This window comes from Sciurus carolinensis, chromosome 11, assembly GCF_902686445.1.
Source record: "Sciurus carolinensis chromosome 11, mSciCar1.2, whole genome shotgun sequence".
Classification (NCBI taxonomy): domain Eukaryota; kingdom Metazoa; phylum Chordata; class Mammalia; order Rodentia; family Sciuridae; genus Sciurus; species Sciurus carolinensis.
The window spans coordinates 12482885-12496687 of record NC_062223.1 but is presented as its reverse complement, the minus strand read 5'-3'; the positions used below and the strand labels follow the sequence as shown (position 1 = coordinate 12496687).

At 45.2% G+C, this 13803-nt stretch overlaps 1 protein-coding gene and 1 pseudogene across 1 annotated transcript; both read right to left on the bottom strand.

Moving 5' to 3' along the window:
• Nucleotides 1-164: 164 nt before the first annotated feature.
• Nucleotides 165-12288, bottom strand: Tut1 (terminal uridylyl transferase 1, U6 snRNA-specific). Its single transcript, XM_047517372.1, has 9 exons — nucleotides 12143-12288; nucleotides 9951-10141; nucleotides 5525-5840; nucleotides 5244-5344; nucleotides 3808-4277; nucleotides 2850-2959; nucleotides 2581-2691; nucleotides 2320-2412; nucleotides 165-1896 (listed from the first exon to the last, which is right to left on the bottom strand). The coding sequence occupies exons 1-9, from the start codon at nucleotides 12222-12224 to the stop codon at nucleotides 743-745; spliced, it is 2628 nt and encodes an 875-aa protein (XP_047373328.1). The 5' UTR covers nucleotides 12225-12288; the 3' UTR covers nucleotides 165-742.
• LOC124960901 (uncharacterized) lies at nucleotides 10933-11026 on the bottom strand (annotated as a pseudogene).
• Nucleotides 12289-13803: the final 1515 nt, after the last annotated feature.

Genomic DNA, 13803 nt, shown 5'->3' with positions numbered 1-13803 from the left:
GTTGTTTTAGTTGTTGATGGACCTTTATTTTATTCATTTCTTCACATGCGGTGCTGAAAATAGAACCCAGTACCTCACACATTCGAGGCAAGTGCTCTACCACTGAGCCACAACCTCAGTGGTTGACCAGGCTGACCTCAAACTTGTGATCCTCCAGTCTCAGCCTCTGGTTTCAGGCATGCACCAACACTGAGGCTGACAGTTACGTTCTGATGGGTTGCTTTTTTGCGGGGGAGGGTACTGGGGATTGAACCATTTAGCTACATTCCCCAGTCTTTTTGAGACTGGGTCTCACTAAGTTGCAGAGGCTGGCCCCAAACTTGGGATCCTCCTCTCTCAGCTCCTGAGTCACTGAGATTACAGGCATGTGCCACCTAGCTGGGCTTGATTGGTTGCTTTGTACCCATATTCAGGTTTGAAAAATCTCATCCAGTTTAAGAATACAATGAACTCTCCTGTTCAAGGGGAGACCCAATGAACCCAAATTTCTAGCCACGTCACTATAAACGTGGGTTAGCAGGGTAACTGTGGAGGCAACTTTGTTCTAACAAGTACTGATCAACCCACCACAATGTCATTCGGGAATTTGGGGGGTGGGGGGCCAGACTGTCCAAAGGCTGCATGAAGCCCTGGAAACTGGCAGGAAGAAAAGGTAGAGGATTCATATCAGGTGAAAATTAGAGAAAACTAGAGCATATTTGTATTAAACTAGCAGCTTTATTGCCCTTTAGGGTCCAAGTCCTCACTTAAGGAGTTTTCTAAGTGCTTGAGGGAGAAAAACCTGTAAGAAATGATGGAGATCAGGGAATAGGCCTTGGGAGTCCTGGAGTGGGGTCACGGAGAGAGTCTGGTCAGCCTGGGAAGCCGACACCACAAAGGCCAAAAGGGGCTCAGTTTTTGGCCTCTGTTCACCACTATTCAGTCCCCTCAGTTCCTGGGTCACCCGAGCCTCTGCTGCCAGCCACTCTGCTCCCAAGCCAGCATTGCCTTCATCTCCTTCCTTGGCTTGCTGCTGCAAGCGTCTCCGAGCACGCCGTCGCCCCTGCCATACTCGGTGCCACAAGGCACAGCGCCAGCTCACTGCAGAAGGGGAAGATTCACCCTTCCCTGTCTCGCCCTTCATCTCTTCTTGGGCCACCTCAGGTTCCACGGGTCTGTGCTCAGCCAACAGCAATGCATGGCCTGGCTGCCCCTCTTCTCCAGTGGCTAGATACTTTCTGGTCACCAGGGGTGGTTCCCCTGGTTGCCCAGGACTCTGCATGGCCCAGTCCTGTGGTGTCTCTCCAACTTCTATAACCATTTCTTCCACCCCATCTTCATTATGGTCCCCTACACATCCCTGCTGCTCCCCTTTCCCCTCCTCACAGCTCTTCTGTCCATCTAGCTTGAATCTTTTGTTTGTCCCTCCCTGGGGAGACTCCTCAGTCCCACCTCCTTCTGACCGTGGTCTCTTGGTTCCCTGTTCTATATGGCATCCCAGTGCTTCTCTTAACACCTGGACCACAGCAGCAGTAAGCTGGGGGAAGGGAAAAGGGGGTAAAGGAATAGGCATGGCAGACAGCAGGGAGCTCGGAGAGCTGGGCTGCAGAAGGGGGAGCAGCCCCCAGTCCCGACCCCTAGAGGAGCGGTGCTGGTACTGGAGGCTTCGGCAATAATTAGCTGCTGCTCGGCAGCAGTTCTGTAGACGCCCAACCACCCGGCTGGTCACGTTGGCTGCAACATTGTGACTCAGGTCAAAGGGGTCCTGGAGATTCATGGGGCCAAGGCGCAGACCTTCCCAGAGATTAGAGGGCAGGCCCCCTGTTACTGGCAATGCCTGACCCTCCCTCAGGGATAGCAGTGAGCCAGCAAGATCCCAGCAAGAGATGCAGGAGAAGAACTGGGCCAGCAGGGAACCTGGAGGAGGAGGTGGATTGGGGAAAGGGGTCAGTTGGAGGCTGGAACTGAGACAGGGCCTGCATCAAAGTCACTTCCTTAGCAGGACTTTCTTTTTCCCTCCCAAGGGGCTCAGAACGGTCCTGAGACCAGGCTTCTCCATTCTGATCCCTATAAACAAAGCCCTGGGTTCGATCCCCAGCACCAAAGAAAAAAAAAAAAGGTCAAGCCTCCCCCCTTACACCCGCAGCCATGTCCTTCCCCAGATGTTTCTCCCTGCCTTTACTACCAGTGTAGCTTTACGCAAGCCACTGAACTGCTCCAAGGCATGGTTTCTCCATCGGTGAGGCTGCTGCCAGACCCATGCCTGGTGCAGTGAGTAAGACGCATTACCACTACAGTGACTGAGATTATTAGTGGTCCTCCCAGGCTCCCCAGACTCACTGAGGGGCTCCGCGTTGGTGCTGGGCTCCAGTCTTGAGGCATCCCTGGGAAAACTACAGTCCCAGCCATCAACTTCCACTTGCTCCCCCTCACCTATGAAAGCAAAAAAGGAGAGGGTCAGCCTGGAAACAGGAAGATTAGAGGGATGAAGGGTGGTAATGGCGGGGGGAGTGACAGCAGAAATCTCATTCCACGTTAGTTTTATAAGGAAGAGGAGGCACGAAGCTGATGAAGTACAAGGTTGAGGTTGGGCTGAAGTACCTGCTTTTTGGGTGAGTAGGGACACAGTGGGCAACACAGGAGGGTCCCTGGTCTGAAGGAAGTAGATGACCAGCAAAGTCAAAGCGTAGTTATTGAGAAGGGGGCCACTCCCTGTGTAAATAATCAATAGTTCTAGTTAGAGAAGAGGTGTTCCCAAACCCCTCATTGGCAGTCTTCTCAACCCTGGTTCCGGTAGCACCTCCCTTCTCTCCCTGAATCCTTTGTTCTGATAGCCAACTCAGACCAACTCTGTTCTGCTTCATCCTCACCTGACAGCCCTCGACCCTGAGCCCAGCAGCGGAGAGTGTACACGAGGGGCCGGACTCGCCCATCCAGCTCAGAGCACAGACTCAGGAAACGGGAGTTATGCAGGGCCAGCCTGGAACAAAGTAGACAAGGGTGTTAGGGATTGGGAACCTCTCGCCCCACCAGCTCTTATTCCAGATTTAGGGCCAGCTGCAATAAAGTAAAAAGAATGTTTCCCAAAATGTTGCCAAAATGCTGGTCTTGTTCTGGACATAGTGGTGCATGCCTGTAATCTCAGTAACTTGGAAGGCTGAAAGAAGAATATCACAAGTTCAAGGTCAGCCTCAGAAACTCAGCCAGACCCCACCTCAAAAAATATGAGGGAGGTAGCTCAGTGGTTAAAGCACCAATGGGTTCAATCCCCAGTATTTAAAAAAAGAAAGAAAGAAAGAAAAAAGCCGGTCTTCTGAGAGACTGTGCAAAGAATGTCAAAATCCAGGCTGAAGATGTAGCTGAGTGGTAGAGGAGGCCCCATGTTCAATCCCCAGCATAATGAAAAAAATTATAATGTCAAATGAACTTGGGTAGCACAACATCCTATGTGCTCATCTTGTACATTCGCTATTCACAGAACTGCTATACAAGACTGCTCAGAGCCTTTATTAAACAAAGTTATACAGGAAAGAAGTGACAAAGAAAGGGAAAGGGAAGCAGGGAAGAGAAGAGGGAGAAACCTGTTTGAATTTCACTTTACATTTTCCAAATTTATGTAGCCATAGAACTCTTCTACTTCTTTTAAAAATAGCATTTCAAAGAACATACTGCCAATATTGAAATGGAAACCAGATAAGAGAGGTAAGTGGTAGAGATGGGACCAAACAAGGACCACTTGACTCAGCAGATACAGGAGCCTCAAGTCAGGACTCCCTCCCCAGCCACCCCAGAACTCAGCTGGCCTCCCCCCACCACACACAAAGGTACCGGTTACTGAGGGAGACGTCACCATGAAGACCAGAAGGCCGATGGCAGAATTTGACAACAGGGCGCCGGGCAGAAGGCACAGTTTGGACTCGGTATACCCCAGGGACACAGCCCCGGAGAATGGATCCCACCAGCTCCAGCATTGCTGCTCCCTCTGGCTTCTCCCCCTTTGGGGCCTCTGCTAATTCCAGGGCCTTCCCCAGGTCCTGCTCCCCCCTGTCCTCCTGCAGTGGTGAGGCTGGAGGCAGGGACTGGGGAGAGGCAACAGTCTCAGAAGCCAAAGCTGAGTCCGGAGTTTGGGGTGCCAGGGAGGAGGAAGGAGTTTCACAGTCCAGAGCTTCAGAATCCTGGGGAGAAGCTGGAGACTGTGAGCCTAGAGGAGAGACTGGGGCGCAGGCCAGGGCTTGAGGGTCCAATGGAGAAGCAAGGGCTGAGTCCAAGGATGGAGACTCTGGAGCCTTTGAGACTGGCTGTGGATGGAAATGAGCTAAGTGAATGCCTCTCCTGTTACTCCCTAACCAGGGGACATCTCTGTCCCCAAGATAGTATCTATTACTTACTGGTTACTATGTGCCAGGTTCTAATCTATGGGCTTTACATATATTAACTCATTTACTTTTTCCTCATAGCAATCCTTTCTTAAAATAACCTTCTAATTCCATTAAATGGTCTATATTTTACAAAACAATCATTGTCATGAAAGACAAAGAAAGGCAGAGGAACTATTCCAAAATAAAGGCTAAAATACAACAGTACATTGTCAGGACAGCTGTACTAGTAAAACATTTCCTGGACTTGACCACTGTACTGGGGTTACACATTGGAGTGCCTTTTTTCTTAAGTAGTACACATTAAAATATTAAGGGTAAAGGGACATGATGGCCACCAACTCTGGAGATAAGCCTCAGCAACTTATCAAGACCCTGTCTCAAAATAAAATTTTAAAAAAGGGTTGGAGATGTATCTCACTACTAGACAATCCCTAGGAAAGAGAGAGAACACAACTCTTGAGGGTTGGGGGTGTAGCTTAGTGGTACATCACTTAGCATGCCTGAAGCCCTGGGTTCCATACCCAGCACTGCTAAGAAAATAACTTTTTTTGTGGGGGCAGTAGGTACATAGGAACTTTACTTTCTGTTTAACTTTGCTAAGAACTTAAAACTGGCCTAAAAGTCAATTTTTAAAAAAATAATAGCCCTTTCCTATTCCAAAAACCAAATCTGTACATTAGATGTCAGAAAATACAGATAAGCAAAATCCCCAAATTACCTTACTTATATAACCTTTTATCCATTCATATTCACATTTCTCCAGCAACAATAAACCTTTATATAGGTCTCATTATTCCCATTTTTACAAATGTAGAACTAAGGCAGAGAGGTTAAGAACTTGCCCAGTCATATGAGCATTCTCCAGCTGCCTCCCTGATCACTCACCTGGGGCTCTTCCAAGTCACCCAGATCCAAGAAGAGGTCAAGATCACAGCCATGGACATCAAAGCTGTTTACAGAAGAGCCAAAAGGATGGACCACACAGCCTAGGAGCCAAGCAAACAAAAAAAGTGAAGAAACATTAGGGAAGAGCAGGAGATTGCAGAACACAATGGATGAAAGACCAATCAAATAAACACCTCCAGCTGAGAGAGGGCTAGGTATGCTGACACACCAGAGCTGGAACAAAGGACAAGAAGAGCTCAGGCAAGGGGCAATGGACTTACCAGGGAAGAACTCTGTGAAGACTTCCTGCATCAGGGCTACCACAAGGCTCCGAAGCTGCCGTTCAGCCTCTGACAATTCCCTCAAATGGACAAGTTTTACCATCTGTGCTTCCACATCTGGAGCCTCAGCTAGTGCTTTGGCCAGCTGGTGACTGTCAGGTGCTGCTCCTTTGGGGGATTTGGAGGCTGGACTCTGGAACTCCTTCTGCTCCCGTGGCCGGACCCGCAAGCGGTGTCCTTCTAGGCTGTGCTGGGACTGTGATAAGACAGCCTCCCGAGCACCCACATCTCCCATCTCCACAATGGCAAATACTCCCTGGCAAAACACAGGAAAGATGGTTTTGCAACCAAGAATCCAAATACACAGTACCACAATGGATACAAATCTTTGAAATGCAGATTAACTCATGTGTTGGGAATAGGTTCTTGCTGTTTTCATCAATAGGGAGCCTATTTAGAAAATTTCTCTCTTCCATCTTATACATTATATTCTCACCCTAGTGTGCTGCTGAAAAGTCTCATTTTATCTATTTGTTGTCCCTTTTCCCAAAAATGTGATTTCACAGACTATAATATGACCCACCCCTTAACTCTTCCTGGTTTGACTCTTAACATTCAGAAAGAATCCATATAGGCTGGGTGCAGTGGCACACACCTGTAAATCCCAGCAACTCAGGAGACAAAGTTTGAGGTCAACCTCAGCAACTTGGCAAGACCTGCCTCAAAATCAAAAATAAGCCAGGTGCAGTGGTGCACACCTATAATCTTAGGAGACTAAGGCAAAAGGATTGCAAGTTCAAAGCCAACTTGGTGAGACCCTGACCAACTTTGTGGTCAGCAACTTTGTGAGGACCTGACCAACTTAGGGAGACCCTGTCTCAAAATAAAACATAAAAAGGACCGGGGATGTGGCTCAGTGGTTAAGTACCTCTGGGTTCAATCCCTGGTACCAAAATAAGTAAATAAATAAGACTGGGGATATAGCTTGGTGGAAGTGACCCTGGGTTCAATTCTCAGTAGAAAAAAAAAAGGAATTATATGGCACTGGTGATGTAGCTCAGTGGGAGACCACTTGCCTAGGATAAGCAAGGCCCTGGTTCAATCCCCAAGACCACCACCAAAAAAAAAAAAAAAAAAAAAAAAAACCAAAACCTATGTGGGGCCAGGGTAGAGCACACATTAAACATCTGCAAGGCCCTGGGTCAATCCCAAGCATAGGTGCACACAAAAAAATCTATGTAATGCACACTTCCAGGCATGAATATAAACACATAAATCTCATCTTCAAAGAATTTAGCATCTAGAAAAAAAACAGCAATATGACAGGCAGGCTTCAATGATTTGAGTGAATTGAATGACATTCATTGGACCATATTTTTAAAGGTAAAATGTTAGCAGAAGCAATAAAAACATAGGTGTTTGGGGGCAAAATACATTATTCTTTTATGTCTTCTCCAGTAGTAAAGCTGGAGCCACATCCTCATTATAAAGAGGCACCCTCAGTTGGGTGTAATGACACACACCTGTAATCCCAGCAACTTGGGAGGCTGAGGCAGGGGAACTGCAAGCTCCAGGACAGCCCAGGCAACTTAGCATGATCCTGTCTCAAAAAAAAAAATTTTTTTATTTTAAAAGTTGGGAATGTAGCTCAATGGTAGAGTGCCTCTGGGTTCAACCCAGAGTACAAAAAAAAAAAAAAAAAAAAAAAGGCATCCACTAAGACAATGTGAAGGGAATGGAATTGAGTCACACAAATTCTACCTACACATCTACTGTTGACCAATTTTCAACAAAGGTGCCAAGACCCAGGAGGAAAGAACAGTCTTATTGATAAATGGTGCTGAACAACAGTCATATGCAAAAGAATAATGCTGGACCTTTACCTCATACCATATACAAAAAATCAACTGGGAGAATGGCCTCACCAGCACACAGGCCTGAGTCACAGATGGAAAGTGACCAAAAAAGGGTATGAGATTTCTTTTTAAGGTAGTAAAATCATTTTGGAATTAGATAATGGTGATGATTGGAGAATGTTAATACAGAGTAACCACTGAATTATATACTTTTCTTTGCGGTATTGGTCATTGAACTCAGGGGTGCTATTCACTGAACTATGTCCCCAGGCATTTTTTCTTTCTTTTTTTTTTTTTTTTTTGTCTTGAGACAAGTTCTTGCTGATGTGCTGAGGCTGACCTCAAACTTGTAGTTCCTGAGTTGCTGGGACTGAATTACTTTTAAAGGGTGAACTGTTACGTTGTGTAAATCATACCAATTAAAAATCACATCTCAATTATCCTTCCCATCCTCATTCTCACCTTTATTCCAAACAGAGTAAAGAACCTAAGTGAAGCCAAGGACAAAGGCAGTTACTTGGATCTAAGCAGATTAGTCTCTGAGGAATCATAACACACCAGACTACAGTTCAACATCAAGTTTTCAATCAAAGCCCCAACTAGAAATTAGATGTCCCTTTGCCTGGCTTGGTACTGATGCACACATTTCTCTCAAAAACTTCAGGGAGAGGAGAATTACCAGATTCAGAAGACTAGTGTCTTGGCCATTTTTTTTCCCTCTCTATGCCCCCATTCTTGATTAGAGCTACATTTGTTTAGAACTTATTATAAACCAAGCAATTCACATACACTAACTACTTCTAAGGTTCGTAAGACTCTCATGAGGTATGTATTATTTCCATTTTACAAATACCTCTAAAATTCAGAGAGAGTAAGAACTTGTGGCTGCCTCCCAATTAGGTTCTTAAACTCTAGAATCTCCAACTTACTTATATTAATATATTTATATTAATGTATGTTAGGTATTATATGTTATAATAGTAATATAAATAATATAATTATATTAACATGTTAACTTCAATATATTGATTAAAGAAGATCACTCTTTGCAAATGAAATAATTATCAACAAAAATGGGGACATTGACGTTTCTGAAGAAGTAACCCGGGGCAGACACTGACAACTGCCCACCCAATATACATTTTCTTTCTTCCTTATGAACAGAACCCTGACTTTATTCAGAAGCAAAGTGCCCAACTGAAAAACCTTAATTTCACAGGTTTCCCTACAGCTAAGGGTAACAATGTGATAGAATTCTCATTGAGGAAATACAAGAAGTCCACTAAGGAGCCAGACACGCTGGTGCACCCCTGTAATCCCAGCAGCCTTGGAGGCTGAGGCAGGAGGATCAAGAGTTCAAAGCCATGGGCTGGGGAGGTGGCTCAGTTAGTAGAGTGCTTCCCTTATAAGCACAAGGCCCTGGGTTCAATCCCAAGCACCGCAAAAAAAAAAAAAAGAGTTCAAAGCCAGCCTCAGCAACAGCAAGGTGCTAAGCAATTCAGTTAGACCCTATCTCTAAATAAAATACAAAAATAGGGCTGGGATGTGGTCTGTAGTTGGGTGTTCCTGAGTTCAATCCCCAGTAGGGAAAAAAAAAATAGAAGTCCACCAAGGAGGCCTCAGGAGGAAGGGATAAAGTGTGTCAGACTGAGCAGGCACTAGCCTTTTATACTCTGCCCTTCAACCTAGTGAGAGCCACATGTCACGTTAATAATGACAGAGAAAACAAAACAAAACCACAAACTTCCCAGGCTAGATTTCTTGTTACTCAAGAAAAAATTAAGCTTTATTCAAGCCACTTGAAGTGTGGTTGCTTAATGGAAGCACTAACAAATCTTCTAAAAGAAGACCTGGTCTGCTAAGGATGTATAAATAACTTTTTTGTGTTTGGTGCTAGGGGTGGAACTCAGAACCTCAAGCATCTGGGCAAGCACTCTACCACTGAGCTGCTTCCCTCAACCCCAAAGGACATTTGGGATCACCTAAGCCATACCTATATAACCAGAGTGCAGCCCCAGAACCACAATATGAACAACACAGCACCACAATAGAGGACCTATTTCAAGAGATTAGAGAAACAGTAACAAAAGGTTTGCATGGAAGCAAGCAAAAGGACCACCACAAACAAGTCTGTTTTGCTGTCCAGGTCAGGTTTTTCTGACCAAATCACTGCAGTATTAATGTAGTTAATAAACTACCAGCCAGTTTATCAATCAGCTTCTTCAGGGGTTGATCTGCCAATGGTATGATAGTCTATAAGCACCAACTTGCACTAAAATTACTCATTAAATTGTCTACTTTTTCCTCTAGATTGTAAGCTCTGTACTAGCAGAGACCACATCTATCCCGTTCACTATTCAGAATGCAGCCCTAAGTACAGGAGCAAATAAAATCCAAGGGATGGGAAACATGTGAGAATCTCACAAAGCTAGGCTATCTCAAGTTCTGTGGAATCCATGAAGGACAAGCCACATTAGGAACCAGCCAAAGCAAACTGCTAAGTTTCTCTCTTGTCTCTTTCAGTATACAGTACACCTGATACACTCTATCCCTAAAGCCATTCACTCTACCTTGTCTTTATCCATGACAACACTGGCCACAGGTCCAAATGCCTGGAAGTACTCAGAAAGCTGAGCAGAATTCGCATCTCTGGGAAAGCCACTAACAAACACACTTCGAAGTCCCTGGGCCTTTCTGGCAGCTCGTAGTTCTACTAGATGCCGGTGCTTCCGGCCTCCCAAGTGGGCATCTAGGCTGGGTCCTGCAGAGACAAGTGTGAGACAAAAACATCCAAATTATTCTTCAGTGTACCCATTTTCTGGTTCTGCTCTATGCATACTTAAATCCTACCAATCTTTCAAGTCACAGAAAGTATGACCTTTGAATAAACAAAGTCCTAGCTCCCTTCATATTTGACATTCTTGTCTATTTGTCTATATGGTGCATTGTCTAAGTGGTTTCCAGGAGAACTGTTACACTACAAGTAGTTCTTAACCTATTATGTACATCATCCTATATTTAGGACACCTATAAAATTATTCAATTTAAGGCTTTTTTTCATTTGTGTTTTTGGTGCTGGGGATCAAGCCCAGGGTGCTCTACCACTTAGCTACATCCTCGGCTTTTTAAATTTTTTGTTTTGAGAGAGGGCCTCACCAAGTTGCCCAAGCTGGCCTTGAATTTGCAATCTTCTTGCCTCAGCCACTAGGATTACAGTTGTGTGCCATTACATTTTTTTAATGTTTTTAATTTGTATTGAGTTTTGAGTACAAATAAATTTAACTTGACATTTAGAAAAAAAGGATTCACTCTCTAAAGTTTGTCCATTTAAAAAAACCCTGTTCTGTACATTTTAATCTCCAATTTTGATATTTAACACCATAATGTTTTTTAAGTCTACAACTCAATTTTAGGTTTAATTTTAATAATTGTTTTACTTCATCTGGTTAAAGATATCATGTAGGAAAAAAAAAAATGAGACTAATTAAAATAACCTGAATAAAAAACTTCCCTAAAAGGCTTTTTTAAGTCTTTAAAACAATGTAAAAATTTAAAAATACAGAACACCTCACAAATTTGCGTGTCATCCATGCTAATCTTTTCTGTATCATTCCAATTTTATTATATGTGCTGCCAAAGTAAGCACTCAATTTAAATTTTTATAAGTGTCCTATATATAGAATGATGGGACATAAAAGTTTTAAACCATCAATATATGCTAGGTAGAATAACACCTAAAATTATAAAGAAATTAACTGGCAACTTATCCAAGTCATATAGGAAAGAACTGAATAAATCAAGGTCCTGGATGATTCTCATGAATCAAATGTAGGTATGTGGGTAGTGACTACAAGTGTAGGATCTGAAATTGCACTGCCCACGTTCTGAAATCCCAGCTCTGTGAGGCTGTGTAAAACCTTGGCCAAGTTGCTTAAGCTCTTGTGCATCAGTTTCCTGAGAATAAAATGAAGATTTTTTAAAAGTACATACCACATAGCTATTATTCATATATAGCACCTGGCAGAGTCTGGAACATGGTCAAATGTGGAAAAAAAATAGCTTCCAGTATTATTTTTATTACCAGTCAGCTGCTTGATGCCACCAAAGTATCTGTCAGGTCAAGAAAGACTCCTGCGTTTCTGGTTTGCCCTACTAGACATATGGTGGGGTACCATTCACACAGAAAAGGAAGAATAGAAGACTGTTCAGGAAGATCACAATTCTAGATTTCATTGAGCCTTCTGCACTGCTGTTCAGGACCTCTGCCTTTTCTTCCTGATACCTTCTACCCCATTCATGCCTATAAAGTTTCACCTATCCTTGCCTCTGGTCCTCTGTAGAGCTTCCCCGACTTCATTACTGCCTTTCCTGTGATGGTACAGCTCTCCAAACAAGTGTATACAGCACTGAAACTGTCTCAATCTAGATGGTGAGTTCCTGTATCTGAACACCCCCCCCCAAAAAAAAAAAAAAAAAAAAAAGCCAGCAAAGGACCAGGCAAAGAGCAGATGTCCAGTAGATGATGGTTACAGAGCAAACAATACAATGAAACCTTCGTCGTGGAAATTTCGTATACGGGGAAGGAAAGGTGTAAGACGGTGGGACTTTTCCCACTCTCCAATCTTCTCGTTCATGTCAGAGTGAAAAAGGGGGTGAGTGACCCTTTTAACCGACTTAACGGCAACTATGATCAATTACCCTAACTTTCGCTAGAACCCAAAGACGAAACCCGCAACCACCCCCCTCACTAGCCACCGCTTACGGTTGGCTGTAGTAACGTGGCAGAGGCGGCAGCGGAAACCCCCACGAGGCAGCGATTCGACATCCGAATCCACCGCCGCCATGACGACTCTCCCGTACAGACAAAATGCAACCACTTCTGCCACCGCCGGAATTCCTCCAAACCGCGACGCGCTCGGAGGCAACTTCCGCCGGTCCGACAGGAAGTGACGTAAAGTTGCCAACCGCGCAAGCACACTCCTCGGGAAACCTACCCCTTCGACTCAAGGGTTCCGTTTCTAGCCTGTTTTAGGACTAGCCGCCCATCTAACGATGCCGATTGGTGTGCTCTGACCTGTTCCGGCGTTGATTGGATTAAATAATCGTGAATATTCATAAGGCAGTCACAAAGGCTGGCATCGGGTTGGCGTCTCCGGGCCCGCTGTTTGACAGCTGGTCAGTTTCCTTGCCAAGTGATGATGCGCTCCTTCTCGGTACTGTAGTGACCCTAGCATGACTGCCCTTAACCCCCGATTTAGCCAGTTAATTAAGACAGAAGATGGGCATCCTTCAATCATTTGCCCCACGGAGCCCAGGGACTCCAATATCCTCGGGGGCTGCCCTTGCTTCCTCTGTTGTCCGGTTCCGCCAAACAGGTGTTTCAGGTCGGCCTCCTAGTCCTCACTGGGAAGCTTTGCTCCCACTGGGCACCTTTTGGCCTTCACGAGGCCACAACCACTTCGCTACAGTCCCGAGCCAGGCTCATTACTTGCACAGTAGCGGACTGCGGGATGTATCAAGTCTCCAGAGACATCGGCCCACTTCAAAGCAATGCAACGGAAATGATTATGGTGGTAGCCGAGTGATGCTATTGGAGGGGCAAAGTGCTGCTGACCCCCAAACTAGTATAGTGGTCACTTCCTCCAGATACCACTCGGGTGTAGAATAAAGACAGAGAACGGCAGCTGGGAAGGTCCTAGGAGCAGGGACCATAATGAGATGGAAGGATTATCAAGTGGGCTAAGCACCTCATGCTGTAATTATCAGCCCTCAGCTTTGAATAATGCAAAGAGCAGCGGACCTGAGGCAGAAAATAAAGGTCTGTGATCAAGTCAATTCTGAGGCCATTCACCGTTTCGAAAGGAGTGCCTCCACAGAGTGGACTGGATTTTTTTCCCAAAGTATTCTTCCTATTGAGTCCCGCTCAGGCAATCAATCTGTACCCCAAACCTGAAAAGACCGGAAAGAGCACATGACCGCCCCCCACCCCCACCACACACACACAGGCAGTTGCTGAGGCTGGCCCTGAAGGTCCTAAAGCAGTAGTCTGTACACATACTCCACTGAGCTGGATGGTAAGATCCTGCTTTATCCTACACACATACCAAGGTGGGCTATATCTTACCTTAGCTGCTAGCAATTCCTAGAATTCCCTGAGAAGAGTATTAGGAGCTGGAAAAAGAGGAAGAAGCACCCTCACACCCCTTGCCATGGAGGTCTACAGCCATCAGGGAGCCAACTTATCTCAACTTTCTTGAATGAATCTTGGCCAAGATGATGCTTGGGCTCCAGCACCACTGGGAGCTGGGGGGACAGTTGGGATCCCACAAGGATAGCTGAAGTAGGCTCAGTTCAGGTTGCATCTCATAAAGCTGCTCCCAGGATAAGCACCATCTGTACCTTTTTTATTGTTCTTTGACCTTT

Coding starts and splice junctions, on each gene's coding strand:
- Tut1 (XM_047517372.1), bottom strand. CDS start 12,224: ATGGCGGCGGTGGATTCGGATGTCGAATCGCTGCCTCGTGGGGGTTTC. Junction 5,841..9,950: donor TTGTCATGGATAAAGACAAG/GTAGAGTGAATG, acceptor GTGTTTTGCCAG/GGAGTATTTGCCATTGTGGA. Junction 2,692..2,849: donor TCAGGGTCGAGGGCTGTCAG/GTGAGGATGAAG, acceptor TTATTTACACAG/GGAGTGGCCCCCTTCTCAAT.